The 23,211-nt window shown below is 46.9% G+C and overlaps 1 protein-coding gene across 2 annotated transcripts in view; it reads left to right on the top strand.

Moving 5' to 3' along the window:
• The window catches only part of FUBP3 (far upstream element binding protein 3), a 116,684-nt gene that overhangs the window by 69,996 nt on the left and 23,477 nt on the right, over positions 1 to 23,211 (top strand). For both annotated transcript variants that reach the window (XM_063936713.1, XM_063936714.1), the window contains 5 exons: positions 784 to 882; positions 8,513 to 8,617; positions 12,302 to 12,404; positions 13,823 to 13,923; positions 15,631 to 15,772. In XM_063936713.1, coding sequence (XP_063792783.1) covers positions 784 to 882; positions 8,513 to 8,617; positions 12,302 to 12,404; positions 13,823 to 13,923; positions 15,631 to 15,772 — 550 coding nt within the window. The remainder of the gene's footprint in view (positions 1 to 783; positions 883 to 8,512; positions 8,618 to 12,301; positions 12,405 to 13,822; positions 13,924 to 15,630; positions 15,773 to 23,211) is intronic.

Raw genomic sequence — 23,211 nt, 5'->3', positions numbered from 1 at the left:
GCTAAATGTGTCCCCAAAAGTCTACAAGTCACTTGGGAAGACTTGTAATTCTAATTGCTCCTAAAAATGACACTTAAAGCTAAAATACAACCTGGAAAATATGCCCCCATTCCCCGGAGGGGATGCGGTCATGTGACCGCCGCTCGTGATCCCGGTGGTCACCATGCTGACGCCGGGATCCCGGGCAATCAAAACACCGACAAACAATGTCAACCTGCGGGGACTATTCCCACTCGTGGGTGTTCACGACACCCATAGAGTGGGAATAGAACTTGTGGCGAGCGCAGCAAGCCACCGAGCCCGCAAGAGGCTCCATTGTGCCCCCCCTTCCCCGTCCCCCCTCGCATTCTGCTGCCGGGATCCCGAGCGCCGGGATCCCAGCACCAATCCCCCCGGAGGCCTGTTATGATTTTACCATGTGTTTAATTTGATACTGGATGTGGAGAGGAAGGAGGCTGAGTGAGAAGACCAATCAGTAGCTTCAACCACAAATCAGACATTTGGGGTGTCTGATTGGACTTTTCGCTCAAGCTCCTGTACACAACAGAGGTTCACATAAAGGATTACCACTTGGACACAACTGTCCTGTACTTAGATGAAAAGTCAGAAGGGTATCTGTATTTAGTTAATATAGATTATCAGATGACTTGATTGGCTCATTTATATGCACCTTCCTGTTAAGATTTGCCTAATCGTTCACTTAAAAACTGATGCACGCTTTCTTTTTCTTTTTTTATCATTTTCTCAAATAATAAAAAACTAAAGTTGCTGTTTGTTTGCCAGGAGAGAACTGGTGTTAAAATGATCATGATTCAAGACGGCCCATTGCCAACTGGCGCAGACAAGCCTCTTCGGCTCACAGGAGACCCATTCAAAGTGCAGGTATAGAACAAATAGCAAAGCGTTAGTAGCCACTGTGCGGGTCGGGTGTCTGTTGTGAATTACTGAACCTCAGTCAGGAAAGTGCACTTCATATATACTCTGTTCAGGTACACCGTAAAAACCACTTTGAGGAAAGTGCAGCAGATGTTGGCGAATGTTTGCCGTTCAGGCTAGGTTTGCAGCCCCCACTAAGATAAAGGGGGTTGGTGGGATATTGAATTGTGTTTGGTGCTGTAAACACTTAATACTTCTGGGTAGGAGCTTTAGCTGTTATGAAGCATAATGTGCTGAAATTAGTACTAAAGATGTAAATAAACTTGTTGAGTGGTGCATTTACATGTGTGAGTTTCCGTATGCGGATTTGCCTTCCATCTATGTGTGAGCCCAAAGCTTCTTTGCTTCAGTCTATCTTTAAGCATAATTTTGATATAGTGACACAAGCTCTTAAGTCGTCGTCTTTTCTGTGATTTATTTAGTTTCTCTTACGTCCTAGAGGATACTGGGAATCCATTTAGCACCATGGGGTATAAATGGGTCCACTAGGAGCCTTGGGCACTTTAAGAATTTGATAGTGTGCGTTGGCTCCTCCCTCTATGCCCCGCCTACCAAACTCAGTTTAGAAAATTTGCCCGGAGGAGCTGGTCACGTCGCTGGAAGCTCCAGAAGAGTGTCCTGCATTTATTTTATCTGTTTGTTATTTTCAGGCAGGATTGGATGGCACCAGCCTGCCTGCTTCAGGGGACTTAGGGGGGGAGCGGCCCAACCTCTTGAAGGGTTAATGGTCCCGTTCCCCACTGACAGGACACTAAGATCCTGAGGGAACTATACGCATGCCCCACCACAGTGAGCGTACATTTCCGCAGCACCCCGCCACCCCTAACAGAGCCAGAAGATAGAAGAGTGGTGAGTACTAAGCCGGTGTCCTGGTTAGCAGGTCGCTGGCCATTATGGCGGCATGAGGGTACGGAGACGCACGGCTTCTACGTGGGGCGGCTGGGTCTCCAGACTCAGTACATAGTGCGGACGCAACGCTTCTGAGGAAGAGAATGGAGTCTAGATTCACTACGGGTGTTCACATTGCAGACTTAAAAAGGCGGCTGACTCCATTTTAAGCACTAAAATTACCTCAGTCAGTATAAAAAAGGGAAGACCGCGCGCCATTGAAGGGGCGCAGCTCACCAGCGCCATTTTTCCCCTGCAGTGGACACAGACGCTGACTAACAGGGACGCGCAGCTCCTCCGGAGAGATTCCAGATTACCTCAGCGGTACCAGGGTGTCATTGCAGGTGGGGAGCACTTACTAGTGTATTAAGTTCCCAATCTAGGTACTTAGTCTGTGACCCGGCTAAGCTTGGCATTAGCACTAAGTAATGGAGCCAGCACACAGCACCCTAGCTGTGTCTCTCTGGAAGGGCTCTTTGTGGGTTAATTGTGCATTTAACCTGTTCCTGTGTGTGTGCTGTCACTGTTGCAGTATGTCAGACAAAGAGTGTGTGTTTCATGTAAGGCACTGTGTTCCTCTTCTCCAGGGGGTTCACTGCAGTGTACCCTCCCAGGCTAGCGGGGCAGAGCCAACTTGGCTGGATTCTGTTAGCGGAATGATTTCCAATATTTCTTCTAAATTGTTCCGCAATGAGAAAGAGACGCAATACTTAAGACAATCGATGACTGAGTTTATGAACAGAGACTCAGTACCCAAACCAGTGTCTCAGTCCCCTGCCATTTGTCAGCAAAAATGTCCTTTGGCCCATATCCTGCAGTCTGACTCTGATGACGGGTCAGACATGGAGGAAGGGAGTTGGACTCAGAGATGGGGGAGGCTACTCTGTCGCGGGGTATAGAGGCTCTCATAGAAGCTATTAGAGAAGTTCTGCATATTCCTGATAAGGTGACAGAGGAGACTGAGGAATCTTATTTTAATATGAAAATGAAATCCTCAGCCACTTTTTGTGTGTCAAAGGAACTAAATACACTGTTTGAAGAACCGTGGGTTAATCCTGATAGGAAATTTCAAATACCTAAAAGGTTGATATCCTCTTTCTTTTCCTCCTGAGGATTGGAAAAAATTGGAAACCCCACCGATAGCCTGGATACTGATGCATCCACTATCACGAAAAATTGTATTACCTGTCCCGGGTGCAGCCTCCCTAAAAGACACGGCTGATCGTACAATTGAGAATACACTCAATTCTTTGTATACAGCTGCTGGTGTGGCTCAGAGACCCACTATAGCATGTGGGTGGATTACGAAGGCCATCGCCAAATGGTTGGGTAACCTAATTGAGGGGTTAGGTACCTTGCCTCAGGGGAGATTGTTTTACTCCTGCAACTTATACAGGACTTTATGGTGGAAGCAAAAAGGCTTGCTTAATGCACGCACCACTGCTATGGCAGTGTCAGCACGCAGAGGATTATGGCTATGCCAATGGACTGCTGACGCGGACTCCAGGAAAGGCGTGGAAGGCCTACCCTTCACAGGAGAGGCCTTATTTGGAGATGAACTAGATAAATGGATCTCTAAAGCTACTGCGGTTAAGTCCACGTTTCTTCCTTCTGCAGCTCCCTCAGCCAAGAAGTCCTACTCAGGACCTACTCTACAGTCCTTTCGGACTGCCAAGTTTAAGGGCAAGACCAGAGGTTCTTTTACAGGTAAACCACGAAAACCAGCAGCTGCCGGTTCTCAGGAACAGAGCACAAGCTCTGCTTCCTCAAAGCCTTCAGCATGACGGTGGACCGCGATGCCTGGAAGACTGGCAGGTGGGAGCCCGACTAAAATTTTTCAGTCACATCTGAATAACATCATTCCAGGATCCTTGGGTCATAGATCTTATTTCCCAGTGCTACAGACTGGAGTTTCAGTAGCTCCCACCTCACAGATTCTTCAAATCAGGCTTACCAGTTTCACAGGAAGCAAGTATAACCTTATAGGACGCCATTCAAAAACTGGTACAGACTCAGGTCATTGTTCCAGTTCCACCTCATCTGCAGAACGGTTTGTTCGGTTTGTAGTACCGAAACCGGACGGTTCGGTAAGACCGATTTTGAACCTGAAGTCGTTGAACCCGTACTTACGGGTGTTCAAATTCAAGATGGAGTTTCTGAGAGCGGTGATCTCCGGTCTGGAGGAGGGTGAATTCCTAGTGTCTCTGGATATCAAGGATGCGTACCTTCACATTCCGATCTGGCCGCCTCATCAGGCTTATCTACGGTTTGCAAACCTATACAGAGAAAGAAAAGAAGACCTTTTTGTGGGCGCACTCTTCACAATCGGTAAATACCGTATGCTATATGTAAATTTTAAAGCGTAACTTTTAATGAATTATTCAAATAGTTAAGTATCTCACTACGACTAGTTGGAGATATTGTCTGAGATGTAGAGATATACAAGGTGGGTAAGTAGACATGCACAAATAATATACAAACAGAATACAGCTTCACACCACTGGTTTCTAGATTGATATTGATACGCACATATGCTTATCTAAAATTAATTATCTACGGTTTGCACTGGAGGACTGTTACTACCAGTTCCAGACCCTGCCATTTGGTCTCTTGACGGCACAGAGAGGGTTCACCAAGGTGATGGCAGAGATGATGTTTCTACTCCGCAAACAGGGAGTGAACATAATTCCGTACCTGGACGATCTTCTGATAAAGGCTCTATCCAGGGAGCGGTTGTTGGTCAGCATTGGCCTCTCAACCAGACTACTCCTGGATCACGGGTGGATTCTGAACTTATAAAATTTCACCTGGAACCGACGTAGGAGCTTCCTTTCCTGGGAATGATACTAGACACAGAGTCTCGGAGAGTGTTCCTTCCCTTGGAGAAGGCTATGGAAATCCAGTTGATGGTTCGGGCTGTCCTGAAGCCAACCCGGATCTCTGTGCATCTGTGCATTCGCCTTCTGGGGAAAATGGTGACCTCGTACGAGGCGCTTCAGTACGGAAGATTTCATGCGAGGTCCTTCCAGCTGGATCTGTAGGACAAATGGTCTGGATCACATCTTCACATGCACCGGAGGATCTGTCTGTCGCCGAGAGCCAGGGTCTCCCTTCTGTGGTTGCTACAGACTTCTCACCTCGTCGAAGGTTCGGGATTCAGAATTGGATTTTACTAACCACAGACGCAAGTCTCCGAGGTTGGGGAGCAGTCACCCAGGGGGTGCAGTTTCAGGGAAGATGGTCAAGTCGGGAAGTCGTCCTTCCAATAAACATCTTGGAACACAGGGCAATCTACAACGCCCTTCTGCAGGCCTCATCTCTACTTCTCTACTTAATCGGGCCACTCAAGTACAGTCAGATAATATAATGGGGGTAACGTACATAAACCGACAGGGCGGAACGAAAAGCAGAGCAGCAATGTCAGAGGTGTCAAGAATTCTCTTCTGGGCGGAAAAACACACGGTGGCGTTGTCAGCGGTCTTCGAGTGGGCCCTCCACCCGGAGGTGTTCCGGTGGTTGACACGTTGGAAGCTCAAGCGGTTTTGTTCCAGGTTGAGAGACCCACAAGCAGTGGCGGTAGACCCTCTGACAACTCCGTGGATCTACCAGCTGGTGTACGTGTTTCCTCCACTTTCTCTGATCCCAAGAATTCTAAAGAGAATAATAAGGGAAAAGGTTCAAGCAATCCTCATTGCTCTGGACTAGACTCGAAGGGCCTGGTATGCGGATCTACTCGAGATGCTGATCGAAGATCCGTGGCCTCTTCGCGAGGATCTTCTGTAACAGGGCCGTTCGTCTTTCAAGACTTACCGCGGCTACATTTAACGGCATGGAAGTTGAACGGCTGATTCTAGACAGAAGAGGGATTCCTGACAAGGTCATCCCGACTATGATCCAAGCCAGGAAGGGGGTAGCATCTAAACATTACCACCGTATATGGAAGAAATATGTCTCTTGGTGTGAAACCAGACAATATTCTGTGGTGGAATTTCATCTGGGACGTCTCTTGCTTTTTCTCCGGTCGGGAGTGGATGTGGGCTTACGCCTAGGCTCCATTAAACTCCAAATTTTAGCCTTGTCTATTTACTTTCAGAAACAATTGGCGTCTCTCCCTGAGGTCCAGACGTTTTTGAAAGGTGTTATGCACATCCAACCTCCCAGTGTGCCTCCCATGGCACCTTGGGATTTTAATTTGGTGCTGCAGTTCCTCTAATCAGACTGGTTTGAACCGTTACAGGAGGTTGACGTAAAGTACCTTGCGTGGAAGACCGTCACACTGTTGGCCTTGGCCTCAGCAAGACATGTCGGAGCTAGGGGCGTTGTTTCACAAGAGTCCCTATTTAATTTTCCATGAGGATAGAGCTGAACTCGGAACTCGTCAGCAATTTCTTCCTTAGGTGGTGTCTGCTTTTCACATCAACCAACCTATTGTGGTTCCAGCTGTGATGGACACCTCTGCTACTTCAAAGTCTTTGGATGTTGTGAGGGCTTTGAACGTTTATGTAAAGAGAACAGCTCGTCACAGGAAATCCAACTCGCTGTTCGTTCTGTATGATCCCATTAAAATTGGATGTCCTACTTCAAAGCAGTCTATTGCATGCTGGATCAGGCTTACAATCCAGCATGCTCATTCCACGGCAGGCTTGCCGGTTCCAAAATCTGTACAAGCCCACTCTACTAGGTCTGTGGGTTCTTCTTGGGCGGCTGCCCGGGGGGTCTCGGCATTACAGCAATGCCGAGCAGCTACTTGGTCAGGTTCAAACACGTTTGCAAAGTTTTACAGATTCTATAACTTGGCCTCTGAGGACCTTCAGTTTGGTCAGTCAGTTCTGCAGGAACCTCAGCACTCTCCCACCCGGTTTGGGAGCCTTGGTACTTCCCCATGGTACTAAATGGATTCCCAGTATCCTCTAGGACATAAGAGAAAATAGGATTTTATTTACCTACTGGTAAATCCTTTACTCGTAGTCCGTAGAGGATACTGGGCGCCCGCCCAGTGCTTCGTTCTTCCTGCACTGTTACTTGGTTAAGTATTGTGGTTTGTTCAGCTGTTGCTGTTCGTGTTTCAAGTTTGGTTAGCATGGCTTTCCTATTGTTCTTTGTGCTGGTTCGGAATCTCACCACTTTCCTTATCTATTCTTCTCTAAAAGTATGTCTGTCTCCTCGGGCACAGTTTCCTAGACAGTCTGGTAGGAGGGGCATAGAGGGAGAAGCCAGCGCACACTATCAAATTCTTAAAGTGCCCATGGCTCCTAGTGGACCAGTCTATACCCCATGGTACTAAATGGATTCCCAGTATCCTCTACGGACAACGAAAAAAGGATTTACCGGTAGGTAATTTAAAATCCGATTTTTTTTCTCCAATACCCCCTCCATTAATACTTTTTTCTGGAATACTTTACTATAAAAAAATAAATAAATAAAAATTTAAAATTTGGGTACAACTTGTAGACCTAATAACTGGTAAAAATGAATGACACAAGGAACGCTTTCGTTGTTTTATGATCTATTAAAACAAATCTCTGTTTAGGTACTGTCCCTGAAAGCTTGCTACGGAATGTATTTATGTGACCAGCGGTCAGAAGACCGCCATTCACACTTCCCTCTACATCTCGCCCACTTGGGACTATTCCTACTCGTGGATGTCCGCGAGTCGCCACCGAGCCTGCAAGGGGCTTGTTGCGCTCGATCCCTCCCCTCGCCACCGTCAACATTCCACTGCCAGGAAACCGGCGGAGGTATGCTGACCGCCAGTCACGCATTCCCAACCCCTTGCCAAGTTTAAATACATTTTGGGCATTCAACTTATATATTAAAGCCAGGTACACACTAGGCGCTATGGGGTAAATGTATGAAGCACTGATAAGAGTGGAGAAGTGAGCCTATGGAGAAGTTGCCTATGGCAACCAATCAGCTGCTCTGTACAATTGTATAATATGCAAATTTTAAATGTTACTTCAATGCTGATCGCCATGGGCAACTTCTCCACTGGTTCACTTCTCCGCTGTTATCACTGCTTCATACATTTACCTACATGCTCCATTAGTGATATAGCCTAGTGTTTTCCCTACCCTCCCGGACAGCCGATATAGTGCGTGCACATCAAACGATATGCCTAACGATATAAGTTGACGTCACCCCCTTCCACCCTTCCGGCCTGAACATGCCGTTTTGCCCGACATAGTCAAAATTAAGCTGCATGCACAGGCTACAACAATATCGTTATCGAATCATGGGAGCATGCCTCGTTAACAATATAGTGCGTACACCCTGGTCGATATTTCAAATTATATTGCTCAAAAGGGTGAAATTGAGCGATATCGTTTACAATATTGCGTAGTGTGTACCCAACTTTAGACAATTTGTTTTTGGAGGAAAAAAGTCAGAAATAATGCATAGTATTATAGAACAAAGCAGTAAAAAGTTAAAATACAGCATCCAATCTTCAAAACTATCAGTTAATGGGAAAGAAGAAACAAAAAAGATTTAAAAGTGAAAGGGAAGATAGTGTAATAGGAGGGTGGGTGGGTGTGGAAAGTGGCTATAGACTACCGGGATAGCTCCATCACAAGTACAGGCAGGTGGAGGCGTTGCAGACCTAAATATCCATCCTATTAATGTGTATAGCCTTTGTGTGTGATTACAGGTGCTTGTGTCATTAATTTTGACTTTCCTTATTGGGTTTTAGCAAGCAAGAGATATGGTCCTAGAGATCATAAGAGAAAAGGACCAGGCAGATTTCAGAGGGGTACGCAGTGACTTCAGCTCCAGGATGGGGGGCGGCAGTGTAGAGGTAAGTAGAATTATAGTTGCATTTGTGTTACTTCAGTCCTGTGATCATTCCAGGCACATACCTGGAAGTTTGTTTGTTGGTTACTATAAAGGCTGCTGCTAATGTTACTTGGGATATTGTAGTGTGCATGTATAGGGCGTGTTTCTCCTTCTGTGATTGCTGTGAAGACCAGTACCAATGGGACTATTGAGGTCCTACTAGGTGACATAGGAGGTAGGGTGGCCAATCCCGGGCCATTTTTATTCAATCCCGGGAATCGGAATTGAAACATGATCAATCCCAGGATTGGTTCCTTTTCAGTGTCCTCCCCCTCCCTGCCCAGTCCACATAATTTACCCTCATCCAGATGGGTGGGAGGAGGTGAGGTGCAGTGCTGAGGTCTGGGCGGCGGCGACTGGCTGCGCAGCATGACCTCTGACTTCACATCAGGGGTAGGGGGAGGTGAGCAGGGGAAGCCGGGCAGCGTCTGAGCCTCCCTAGGACGCTCAACGCTTCCTGGCATAGAAAACACAAAGGGTCTTCCTAATCCTGAAATCCAGGGATTGGAAGCCCCAATACTGGGATTGAATGCCAGCCATTTTTTGGCCAAAATCCCAGAATTCTCCCGATCCTGGGATTGGCCACCATTATAGGAGGCCATAGCTTAAACAGGCAGTCTTCCTCAGTTAGCTGAACAACTGCCAAATAGACAGATGTGAGTGACTCAGAGTAATGGTCTTTCTGCTATCTTATTCCTCCACATCTCCCGTATGTAGTATGCTTTGTGGACTTTCTTGGACAAGTGGTTTCAGGTGCCTTCTTAAAAGCCTTCCAGCACAAGGTCTGATAATTGTACAGCTTGGGTAGCTGAGGTGTAAGCTTCAATCAGGCGAATAAACTCCCAGAACATTTGCAGAATTGCAAACACCAAAGTGGTCTTATACACCTGGGTTCTTATATCTAACATGCGAGCTACACACAAGATCTTGGACTCAACTGACTAGCACCAAGACCCTCAGTTCACTTGACTGGTGGCTTGCAGGGTTCTGTGGCTAAAAATCATCTGAAGAAAGCTCCTCAAAGAAGGAGAATTGTGTAGCATTGGGACTGTGCTTGGCAATGCTGCCGCACCATGGTCGTGTCATGTGTTTGGTTCTGACTATCTGTGGAGTTTGTATGTTTGCCTCATGGCTGGTTGTTTTTCTTTGGGTTCTTCAGACTCCTCCAACATACCCAAGACACATTACTAGGTGTAATTGTGCTTGCGCAGTATGGAATATAGATGGTTGTCTCTACTGGGGTATGGACTGTAGCAAATCATTTTTTTTCTATAAAGTGATATGTAATATTTAGGAGCTATATAAAAAAAACTTAGCAAAGCATATAAGAAGAAAGTCCAAAAGATGTATTTTGTGCTTTTTAAAAAAAAAAAAAAATTCTATTTTTTTCTTTTCTTCTTACATCTGAGCTTTTAAAGATCGTCAAGGATACCATGGGGAGGAAAATTACCTTCCTTCCACAGAACAGGGCAATTTCCAGTGCTAGAGGGACTCTCGTGCCTCCAAAGCAACTGGTGAGGTCCTGTTGGAGCAGGCAGTCCTAGAAACCCCTGTAGCAATCATGATGGCCAGATTCTAATTCTACCCAGCCCAGCAAATCTTCCTTACTGAAGACTGAGCCTTGAGGGCTACAACTAGGGAAGCCAATCCCGGGCCATCTTTTCAATCCCGGGTATCGGGATTGAAAAATGGTCAATCCCGGGATACCCGGGATTGGCTTTAGACTGTGTGCGGTCGCCCCGCCCCTCCCGCCCGCCCTGCAGACATAAAAAAACCCGTACAAACCTGCACAGCCAAATAGCGGGTGAGAAGGAGCTGGCGGGTGAGTGCAGCGGAGCCGGCGGGTGAGTTTAGGGGAGCTGGGAGGAGGCAGCGGGTGAGTGCAGGGTGAGCTGGGAGGAGGCGGCAGGTGAAGACCGCCGTACTTTCCGGCTCGGCGGCTACTGAAAGCGCAGCATGACGTCACAGGTCACGCTGCGCAGGGGGAGACAGGAGGAGGGAGCCGGGCAGCGTCTGAGCGTCCTGAGGATGCTCAACGTTGATCCCTCAATCCCCGGGATTGGACCTTCCAATCCCGGGATTGAATCCCGGACGTTTTTGGGCCTAAATCCCGGGATCCCGCCGATCCCGGGATTGGCCTCCCTAGCTACAACCCCCAGATGCTTTCTAGGGTCATCCATAAGAAGCAGAAATCCTCCTCTGATATTGCTGTCCTGAGTTTCCACAGACTTTGAGTGCAGTAGCTCTTTCCATTCTATTATTCAGGAATGGATATCCGGACTGTTGGAATGCAGAAGCCATTCATCCCATTCCAAGTCATTAAAGGGGGCAGGTATTTTATTCCAGTCTCTTACTAGTGGAAAAGATGAATGATAAATGCACCTCCATTTTTTACTTTTAATATGAGACCTTAAACTCCTCAATGGTAGCAATTTGTAATGGCAGCACTCCACTCAATCATTGTGCATATGGCAAACTGGAATTCCCGGCATGTGTAGTAGATAGACTGTCTTCAACTTCCACAACTGGGAGAGCTACTGCATGTTTTGCGTTCTAGGGGCGCGTGCTTCCAGTGTTAGTCTGTCACCGGCTTTATGGCTCTTTTCCGGAGGTCCTGACACTGGGCTGCAGTCATGGTGTCACTAGTAGTTCTTGATCATTCTGTCTATACAGCAGTATGCTGGTGAAAGCTCAGTTTAGGAACCATGGCATTTGACCGCAGATAAGAACCATTTTGCCTATCTAGGGTGCGGTTATTAGGGTAAGGGGTTAGAGTTGGATTAGGGGTGTGGTTAGGGTGCAGCTACGCGACCATTTTCTAAAAGGCAATAGAGAAATGATAGACCGCATCGGATTGGTTGCTCTAGGCAATATCACCAATTCTGTTTTATAAGCTTTACTAAATGTACCCCTACGTGTTCAGCAAGCACAAAAGGGTGTGATGTTCAGTTATCCATATACAGTACTTCTAGGCATGTAATGCCTGTGCTATATCTATGTATGCATGTACAAGCAGTAAAGTAACATAACCACTAGAATCCAATACCTAAACTATACAGAATCTTGGTTAAAGCATGTATTATAGCAGCTTGGTGTGTTTTAGACCACATTACGGTAAATCTGCACACACTATATGATCTGTTATACCTTTACAGTTTATGATCCCAGCTTATTTTATACGATATTACATAGCTACTGTATCTAGCACTGCATGTCTACAAAACTCTGCAGGTGCACATCCTTAAAACCTGTGACTTTTCAGTATAGACCTGGGGTAGGTACCTGGACACCCAACACCTTGAGTGCCCTGTCCAGACACTGGAAAGCTTATACTTTCATTATAAATTTGCCCAAGTTATCTGAAGACTTGTGCACCTCCTTTTTTTCCCCTGGGTGTATTCCTTTGCGATCCAGTGCAGCATATTGGTGGTGTTACAACGGCCACATGCTCTCTACTGGGCAGCTCTACCTCATCGTCACTTACTGCGTGAGGGTAGTAGGGAATCTGGTCTACCCTTTGGCCGTAGTTCCATACTTTTGCATTAGTCAGGAAGACATAGCATTCATTCAGATAAATAATTGTGTTCCGGACGAATGCCATGCTGGTGAGTGTTCCTCATGTATGTCCCTCTTTCCTCCTGTCTAGGTATCTGTACCAAGGTGTGCAGTGGGAATTGTAATAGGACGAAACGGGGAGATGATCAAAAGAATTCAGAATGATGCCGGCGTAAGAATTCAGTTCAAACCAGGTTTGTTCAGTGTAGTTCAGCTGCAACCACCTTCTAGGAACTAGAACCTCCTCTTCATTTGGTTATAACACCGGAGGCCCTTGTTCATGCATGTGACTGTTATGGCGTACATCACTTCTACATTCTCGCCCTTTACTAATGCTGCCATTAGTCTCTTTCTTTGCTAGCTACTGATAATCCCTGTTGTAGTGAACGGGTCCCGTGTCGCATCGACCCGGGAGCCCGTTTACGCTGCCATTGACCTGGTATTCAACCCGGTTATAACATTGCTTTATTCCCGGGTTTAATTGCCTGGTCAGGCAACCCGGGATTTCTGCTATGGCGCTTTCACGCCACATGCTGACCCATGTTGACCCGGCAATATGCCGGGTCGATACCGGGTTATTTGTGCGGTGTGAAAGGGGTATTAGTAACTTGGGTTGTGCCATGAGCTTTCTCTGAAATATTGCAGCATGAGGGGAGTAACTTTGGAATCATGAATAAAGGAAGCAAACTACAGACAAGTAAGGCTTAGATGGTTCACCTGCTGTACCAGGTCTTCCTAAACCTGGTCCCCTAGGACCCCTAACAGTTCATGTTTTCCAGATCTCCTAGGTGGTGCGCTGCTATTTCTATTGCTGCTGGATATATTTTGAAAGACCCACAGGTGGTCCAAAAAAAATTAACTGTTTGTGGTCCCTGAGAAACGACTTTGCCCATATCTGCTGTATACCACATTTTGCAATGTGTGGGGTTTGGTTGGGTTTATTTTCAGTGTAAGTCTAGGTTGCTTTATTGGAAAGTCACTAGCGATCTTCACAGGGGTTTAGGTAACTGAACACTTCAGAGTGCATCACTCACATTGTTGTGTTCCATGGTGAAGCAGTCTTTATGTTCTCATCAGGATTTCTGCTGCGCAAAAGAAGTAGTTTTGCCATCGACACACCTATAGCAGAGAATTCATTTTACACGGCTAACAAAAGGAATCACAATGCCAAATGTTAGCACGGCAAAGTGGACACTCTGGTGGTCCAGTAATCTCTGAACGGCTGAGCTCATGCTGGCTGCAGAATAACCAGACTCTGTTATTTGGAGAACTCTGCGTCACCTTCATGTAATTTTCTTCTCCTCTGGTGCCCGTTAGGTGGCTGGGGTAATTACTCGCCATTGTGGAAGGGGTTAAACTGTGTACTCGCCAGTGCTGCTGACTTGTTCTGCTGCCCTGTTTAGTTTTGATGGCTAGTTTTGATGGCTGTCGGTCTTTGGGAGAATACCTTGTTTTTATACATCCTTTATCCTCCAGGCAGAGAGCCGCGGTGTGTCATACTTAAGTCAATCTTGCATATGCTAGTCTGTTTCTGCATGAAGCGGCACGGCAGCTGGTTTCCCCCCGTACATGTGGCTAAATGGTTTGCTTTCGTTGTGTTTGCCTCCTGCAGATGATGGAATTAGCCCTGAGCGAGTGGCGCAAATAATGGGCCTTCCTGACCGGTGTCAGCATGCCGCACACATCATCAATGAGCTCATTCTGACGGCACAGGTGAGAGATTCTGAAACGCAGTGGACTTTAAGCAGGCATGTCCCACTGAGGGCTAATCCACACCTCTCTAGGAGAAATCATGGCTCACTGTAGATGGTAATCCTAGAACGTGATTATAATGTTTACCGTATCTGGAATGGGTGACTAGTTTTATACTTTCCTGTTGTGGAAATATTGAGATTACACTACGCCTAATCGTAGGCTTGGCTTAAAGGGACTTTCCTCAAAAATGTTTCATTTTGTTTTGTACAGGGAAATGTATGTGCCAGGCGTAGTATTGCTGTCCTTCTGCATTGGCCACGGCCAACCTAGGGGTGGATTTCTCATAGTTTCTGTACAACCACGTCCTATGTGCTCTTTTATAGCCACCCTCTTGTCCTGGACAACAGCCCATGTCATTGTATTTTCAAGAGGTGACCACACAAGAATAAGACAGACAGAAGGGTTTTAGTCCATCCCTATCAGAGTTACACCACTTGTCACCCTCTCTGGTCAGAGTATTGTACATGGATGGTCCTGGTATCACATAAACAATTCACAATTCCTTCCATGGGGCCTCTCCAAGAATGGAAACCTCACTGAAGGTTAGAGGTACTAGGTTGAAGTTTTGGAAGTTATGACATATGCTCATCAATTTAATTTTATTGCAACCCGCTAGTTGATTTAGATGTTACTACTAAGTATGCCGTCAGGAGGTACGGGATTTATATGGAATGGCTTCTGAATTTTCCATATCAACTTAACAGGAGTACTACCAGCTGCTAGGAATGGCTAGTTCAGTCAAAAGCCAGAAGAGCAAGAATGGGTGACCATTCAGGACATCTTAGTCTTTGTAGCGATTCAGTTCAGAGTGATGTTACATTGCTGAATGTCATACTATGTGCAGTTCACACATTACCCATACCTCTGGTATTCCAACATCACACACAAACGCCGTTTCGGCAGCACATCATGAAAATTGCTACATTGTCACTCCAAATTGAATCTCCCATTGGTGACTAAAGTGGTAAAGAAAGTAAGTATTCCCATTACCGGTGCAACCAATGCAAAAACAATGAACAATACATCCCTTATAGCAATGGCAATCCGCTTCTTCAAGAGTAATATGGTCCAAAACAGAAAGGTCCGTTAAAAAATCTCCAATTCCTCCACACGTTATCTTAATGGATGGCTCTCGTAAAGATATCTTCGTTCTCTCCTAATTTTTAAAATAAAGAACTGGCAAGATCCGTTTTTAAATGAGCATAAAGGATATAACACCAGAAGGCCTCAAAAAAAGAAAGACCCCGGTAGGGGTTGAAATGCGTTGGTGGGGAGGACCAGTGCCAGCCAGAGTGAAGTACTTAGGGAGCCTACCTGGGACACCTGGTGATGTATCCTATATGCTTGTTTAAGAACTGACCATTGCTAGTTCTTTTTAAAACTGATTGGGAGAGAACTAAGGAATATCCATTAAGATACGGTGTGGAGGAATTGGAGTTGGACCATATTACTTTTGAAGAAGCAGAGTACCATTGCTATAAGGGACGTATTGTTCATTGTTTTTCATTGGTAGCATCGGTAAAGGGAATGCTCCTCTTTATGTCTGTCTGTTTATACGGGATTTGTGGATTATCCCTGGAGTTTTCCCTTCTTTCGCAGCTACAGGTTGTTTGATTTCTTCAGGTGTATGTGCATGATTTAGCATCTCCTTCCTCTCCTCTACAGGAAAGGGATGGTTTTGGAAGCCTTGCATTGACCCGGGGCAGAGGGCGCAGTCGTGGTGATTGGAACATTGGTACTCCAGGAGGAATGCAAGAGATCACATGCACTGTGCCAGCAGATAAATGCGGACTGGTTATCGGCAAAGGTAGACTGTCACAACAGATAAATACTGGATAGCTGTACATGAAGCTTATTATATTTGGAACCTTGATCCTGCCAAATTGGAGTCAACTGCATGCTCTGGTCACACACAGGACATCACAGCTGGATGTATAATAATCCTTTGTATGGAGCGCTTATTAGATCAGTAAGAAAGCCTATCCAGCACTGTATAGATCAGAACCTAGATCTCGAAGAAGTTGAAAAGTGCTGTACAGGTGACGTGAATGGGAGATGGGTTTGTAATATTGCAAAGTTGCTTGGTTCCAATTGTATCATATGCAGAGGGATAAGGAGATCTGTTCTATCCAAGGGCTGTGGAAATAAACCACTGGGATACTTTCTTCACATGGGTGTTAAATAGCGCTGGTTAATGTCTCTCTCTGTAAGAGTTAGAAGCTGGGTCATCAATGCTTCCCTGCAGCATAGGATACAGTGCACCTCATGAGCTTTCCTCCTAGTACACAGGTATCAAGCTGCTGTCGGCCCCCCTGACCATCGGCACGCCGCTGTCTGCTCCCCCAACCATCTGCCATAAAAACATAGAATTTGACGGCAGATAAGAACCGCTTGGCCCATCTAATCTGTCCCTTTTTTACCCACAGTCACATGTATGTATTCAATTAGAAACATCTGTTAACTCCTTCGATGCTAAGAAAGAGTCAGACTTATCCTTTGGATGTACCTTAGCCGTGGAGGATGAGTACTACTTAGACATACAGGGGAATTTAAACAAAGTTTACGGTATACGGGCAAGAGGGCCTTAGGTACCGTCTTGCGTCCACAATTGCACCTATGCATATGAGGGCACCCTGTTTGAAAGCGCTGAGTGTCCTCTTTCAGAAGATGTAGCTCCTTTAGCATCTGTTGTCAGGTGATCACCAGACCACATCACCCAATGCTTCAGAAATGTTTTTTCCATAGGTGGGGGAAGGACACTTTGTACCGTAACTCTCCCATATTAGCCTGCTTACACATTGGGGGCACCATTGTTTGAAAGAGGATAGTCTCCTCTTTCAAACCATGTGCCACCTTCGTAGTTATTGTCTGGGGATCACCAGACAATGACTTAAACAGCTATCATATGTAAAAACAAAAAACAAAAAAACTGTACAGCTTTTGGGGGTGCTATAGTCCACATCTCCCTAAAAAAAAGGGGGGGGGGGGGGGGTAAAAAAAAATTAAAAAAATTCTAGGCCTCATTTGGCTGCATTCCTACATGTGGTTAGCGTTTAATTTGAGAAAGCGATCATTTGCAGAAACACTGAATTAAAACTGCATTGAAAACTACAAATTACCGATTTGCTTTCAGTTCACGCTTCAAAACTCAATACAAAACTATTTTTAACGCAAACGGATTGAGAGAGCCCTTGGCAGCGAAGGGGTTAAAGGTCACCTCTTAGCCATATCTGCCATCATTTCAAGAAGCAAAATAGGAACATAAAGAAACCCCTCCTATTATACGCCTGGGCTTGGATAAGCCACACCCATTAATGTGCTCCTTTCCATTCTGCTATAACAGACTCCTGAAAGGTACAGTAGGAGGAGTTAGAACCTTTTGTTTAATAGCCAATTTCTAATTGTTTGAGAGGTCACTAAAATGTTGGGAGACCCTGGGATGTTCTATCTAACCTTCAGGATGTCCAGAGGGTCCTCACAGCTGCAGCTTCGTTCTTCAGAATGCAATGTGGAACGGAAATGCAGTCTAAACAAAAACTATTTCCATTTTAAGTTTGTCTATTCTTTCTCTTATGAAATGTCTTGCACTGCATTTTAATTCTCATCAACATATTGCATCCTATTTTAGCATGCAATTGCAGTAAGATCATGCAAAAAGTGTCTTGTAAGCTTTTTTTTCCCATCTCTACTGTATGTGCCCTTGCTGTGGGTTATTACACCATAGTGATTCAGTTTATTTGGCGCTTTCTGTTGTGTGTTCTGCAAGCACCCTAGCATCCGTATACCTTTTGCTTCTATTGCCTGGCGAAGCATGGATGTGTCATTCAGTTATCACACAGTGTTTAGCAGCTTGGACACTGGAGTATATTTAGAAGCAATTTGTTTACCCAGGCTGCCGTAAACTTGCGCTATTCCATGGATATCCGTTATTACAGTGTTCAGGCTAGCTGGGCATGGCTCATCGTAGGGGTGCTCCTTAATACAGCACTGGAAACCGTTCCAGGCACCAGGCTTGTGGCCATACGAGTAAAAGCTTTTGGCATAAAGACAGTATTTCCAAAATTAAGTTTGATCTAGGTTTTTTTTTTTTTGTTTTTTTTTTAGTGTCATGGCATGTAGTGCACGCTATAAGAGAACAGTATTATTTGGGACAAAGCTGTTTTTGTTTGTAAATATATACATATAAGAAAACCTGGAGGAAGAGAGATGCAGATGCACACTCTTAGCACTAAGAACACTGATAGTAAAAAATAAAATAAACCCTCACAATTAACATGGAGTATTATTGAAGTTCTTAGCACAAATTTGCACAAATATGCAGGCCCGTGTACCGCGGCCAGGTGACTTCATCACATGATAATATGATAACATATAATAAAACCTGTAAGGGTATTTTTGAGAAATATACTTCGAGGGACTGTTGATGAACTATGGAGACGGGGGGGGAAATTTGGGAAAATGTGTGTGACTGCTCGTTAAACCTCACGCGAAAACTACTGAATGAATTTAGATTGCGTTTTCACTGTTGTATAATTAGTGACCTTGAAAGAAACAGAGGTGCATATTATCTCAATGTGACATCAGGGAGAGGAGTGATAAAGGAAAAAAAGATGACTTCCAGTGCACAGCATTGTGCTGAAAGTTGGTGTCCCCGCTCATGCTTCTGCGGAACTTTGCTCTGCCCATGTTATGCAACTGAACCCGACTTAAAAGTGACTGCTCTGCATGGGAACTAATTGAGGCAGATGTACACCCCTTATCCCCAACAATTTTCCTTTTCAGTGCAATCCCCATGCAGTTCCCTGTAAGCGTCTGCTTCGCTATGATGATCAACAAGTCGCAGGGGCAAACACTCAAGCATAGATCTCAGGACCAGCTGCTTCTCCCATGGGAAGCTTTACATGGCTTGCTCACGAGTTAGTAGCCCCAATTATCTTTTTGTGTTAATCTCCGAAAGAAATTGTGATCAATACGTACAATATAAAATATACAACACCATATTAGATGGCACTACTGTCTTTGTAAAATTAGTTCTGCTGAGCAATAACAGACATCCACATAAGCGAAGCCGCGGCCAAACGCTGGTTTGTCAATAGAATCCTGTCGTGTGTTGTTTTTTTGTTTTTAAATGTTTTGTTTTATGACGCTGGCCACCTTTTTGTCTTACCAGTCTTGTATCTGCATTTTATCATGCTTTTTAGCCAGAGATGCCGTCTTGACTGATCAGTCATCCTAGGCAATGGATTGGGTTCTCATTTACCAATTACCAGCCTTTCAGATGTAAAACAGCAGGTCTTCCTCCCCTTGGTAATACGAATGCAGCCAATCGCAATTCCCACAAGTCTCATTTGAGTTTGGCCTTTTTGCCGTGCGTGTGTGATGCAGGCGTCCAAGACACGCAGGCCCATTCTTGCTGCATGTGCGTCCAAGCTCAATCTACGTATACGCTAGATAAAGCAGTACACGTTCCCACTAGACACCTTGAAGGTATACTGTACTTCTTTAGCTGCCTGCGCTCTGTGTGTGTGTGCGCGGAAGTCCTTGCCGTGAAATGTCGGCATAGAAGCAAGCAGGAAACACGCCCTCCATCTCCTTCCCCGGCCCAGGCCCATTTCCATGATAAACACTGTCACCGGCATTCAGGCCTCTCGCAGTCCCAGCCTGTCCACTCTGCCTTTTAACTGCCATGATTAATTGCTTTACAATTTGCCACCCAGCTGGGGGGCCCCCTGATTGTCCCCCTCTCACCTCCCTGTAAATAGAAGGGGAGGGGGAATGGGACTCAAAGACTCTGCAGTCTGCAGGGACAAATTGGGACAACTGCTGACTATCATGGAATTGGGGTAACAGGCCACATAGGAACAACAGAATGTATTTACAAGTATGGAAAGTCTACCATGAGCGGTCTAATAGGGAAAAATCCAGCCAGGAGTACAGAGAACCAATGTTAGTAAATGATCTAATATCTATGAAGTTTCAGTTCAGTTTTGTATGAAACGGATTTGTTGCGTTCCACAGCACATTGTGTGTGCCTGGTGTCTAATAATGGTGTAATAATAGATCAAGAGGACTTTGTTGGGAGAAGATTGCATTAGTAGTATGTTTTTTGGATGGATTCTCTCACCCATTCCTACTCTAGTTATGAGAGTGTTGTGGAGTAGCTACCTGTGCAGGTATTGCCTCCCTTGGTATTTGGGTGCAGTAGATGAGTGAATAAAGGGTCCAATATGGACTTATTTATTAAGTGCCAACGTATTATCCGAGCTATCATAATACGTACAGATGGCGTACAATTATAGCATGCCTGTAAAGCAGGGGTGGGGAACCTCCGGCCCGCGGGCCGTATAAGGCCCGCAAAGCCAACTGATCCGGCCCGGCCACCCGCTGCTGTGTGTGACAGGGGAGGAGAGCGCAGCGTGCGCCTCTCCTGCCCCTTTGAGCTCAGTCCGGCCGTGGCGGCGTGTGTCATCTGCAGGGAGGAGAGCGCAGCTACAGTATGTCCACTGTCCAGCGGCGGCGTGTAGGATCTCAAACCAGCCGCCAGTTCGTGAGCCAATCAGAGCTCGCGGACCGGCAGCCAATCAGGAGCCGCGCTGCCGGTCTGTGAGTTCTTATTGGCTTACGAACTGGCGGCTGGTTTGAGATCCTACACGCCGCCGCTGGACAGTGGACATAGCTACGCTCTCCTCCCTACAGATGACACACGCCGCCGCGGCCGGACTGAGCTCAAAGGGGCAAGGAGAGGTGCACGCTGCACTCTCCTTCCCTGTCACACACAGCAGCACAAAGGGGCAGGAGAAGGCCAGCAGCAGCGGTGAGCAGGGCGGGGGCATATCTGTATCTGGCACTGTGGGGGCATATCTGTATCTGGCACTGTGGGGGCATACTGTATCTGGCACTGTGGGGGCATACTGTATCTGGCACTGTGGGGGCATACTGTATCTGGCACTGTGGGGGCATACTGTATCTGGCACTGTGGGGGCATACTGTATCGGGCACTGTGGGGGCATATCTGTATCGGGCACTGTGGGGGCATATCTGTATCGGGCACTGTGGGGACATGTGTGTACCTGGCACTGTGGTGGCATGTGTGTACCTGGCACTGTGGTGGCATGTGTGTACCTGGCACTGTGGTGGCATGTGTGTACCTGGCACTGTGGTGGCATGTGTGTACCTGGCACTGTGGGGACATGTGTGTACCTAGCACTGTGGGGGCATATCTGTATCTGGCACTGTGGGGACATATCTGTATCTGGCACTGTGGTGGCATATCTGTATCTGGCACTGTGGTGGCATACTGTATCTGGCACTGTGGGGGCATACTGTATCGGGCACTGTGGGGACATGTGTGTACCTGGCACTGTGGTGGCATGTGTGTACCTGGCACTATGGGGACATGTGTGTGCCTAGCACTATGGGGGCATATCTGTATCTGGCACTGTGGGGGGCATACTGTATCTGGCACTGTGGGGGCATACTGTATCTGGCACTGTGGGGGCATACTGTATCTGGCACTGTGGGGGCATACTGTATCTGGCACTGTGGGGGCATACTGTATCTGGCACTGTGGGGGCATACTGTATCGGGCACTGTGGGGACATATCTGTATCGGGCACTGTGGGGACATATCTGTATCGGGCACTGTGGGGACATATCTGTATCGGGCACTGTGGGGGCATGTGTGTACCTGGCACTGTGGGGGCATGTGTGTACCGGGCACTGTGGGGGCATGTGTGTACCTGGCACTGTGGGGGCATGTGTGTACCTGGCACTGTGGGGGCATGTGTGTACCTGGCACTGTGGTGGCATGTGTGTACCTGGCACTGTGGGGGCATGTGTGTACCTGGCACTGTGGGGGCATGTGTGTACCTGGCACTGTGGGGGCATGTGTGTACCTGGCACTGTGGGGGCATGTGTGTACCTGGCACTGTGGGGACATGTGTGTACCTGGCACTGTGGGGACATGTGTGTACCTGGCACTGTGGGGACATGTGTGTACCTGGCACTGTGGGGACATGTGTGTACCTGGCACTGTGGGGACATGTGTGTACCGGGCACTGTGGGGACATGTGTGTACCGGGCACTGTGGGGGCATATATGTATCTGGCACTGTGGGGACATATCTGTATCGGGCACTGTGGGGACATATCTGTATCGGGCACTGTGGGGACATATCTGTATCGGGCACTGTGGGGACATATCTGTATCGGGCACTGTGGGGACATATCTGTATCGGGCACTGTGGGGACATATCTGTATCGGGCACTGTGGGGACATATCTGTATCGGGCACTGTGGGGACATATCTGTATCGGGCACTGTGGGGACATATCTGTATCGGGCACTGTGGGGACATATCTGTATCGGGCACTGTGGGGACATATCTGTATCGGGCACTGTGGGGACATGTCTGTATCTGGCACTGTGGTGGCATATCTGTATCTGGCACTGTGGGGACATATCTGTATCTGGCACTGTGGGGACATATCTGTATCTGGCACTGTGGGGACATGTGTGTACCTGGCACTATTTGGGCATATCTGTATCTGGCACTGTGGTGGCATATCTGTATCTGGCACTGTGGTGGCATATCTGTATCTGGCACTGTGGGGACATAGCTGTATCTGGCACTGTGGGGACATATATGTATCTGGCACTGTGGGGACATATCTGTATCGGGCACTGTGGGGACATATCTGTATCGGACACTGTGGGGACATGTGTGTACCTGGCACTGTGGTGGCATATATGTATCTGGCACTGTGGGGACGTGTGTATCTGGCACTGTGGTGGCATATCTGTATCTGGCACTGTGGGGACATAGCTGTATCTGGCACTGTGGGGACATAGCTGTATCTGGCACTGTGGGGACATATCTGTATCTGGCACTGTGGGGACATGTGTGTACCTGGCACTGTGGGGACATATCTGTATCTGGCACTGTGGGGACATGTGTGTACCTGGCACTGTGGGGACATATCTGTATCTGGCACTGTGGGGACATATCTGTATCTGGCACTGTGGGGACATATCTGTATCTGGCACTGTGGGGACATATCTGTATCGGGCACTGTGGGGACATATCTGTATCGGGCACTGTGGGGACATATCTGTATCGGGCACTGTGGGGACATATCTGTATCTGGCACTGTGGGGACATATCTGTATCTGGCACTGTGGGGACATATCTGTATCTGGCACTGTGGGGACATGTGTGTACCTGGCACTGTGGTGGCATATCTGTATC

The sequence above is a fragment of the Pseudophryne corroboree genome, chromosome 8, assembly GCF_028390025.1.
Source record: "Pseudophryne corroboree isolate aPseCor3 chromosome 8, aPseCor3.hap2, whole genome shotgun sequence".
NCBI classification, from domain to species: domain Eukaryota; kingdom Metazoa; phylum Chordata; class Amphibia; order Anura; family Myobatrachidae; genus Pseudophryne; species Pseudophryne corroboree.
Note: the sequence above shows the minus strand (reverse complement) of the source record. Positions and strands in the feature narration are given on the sequence as shown.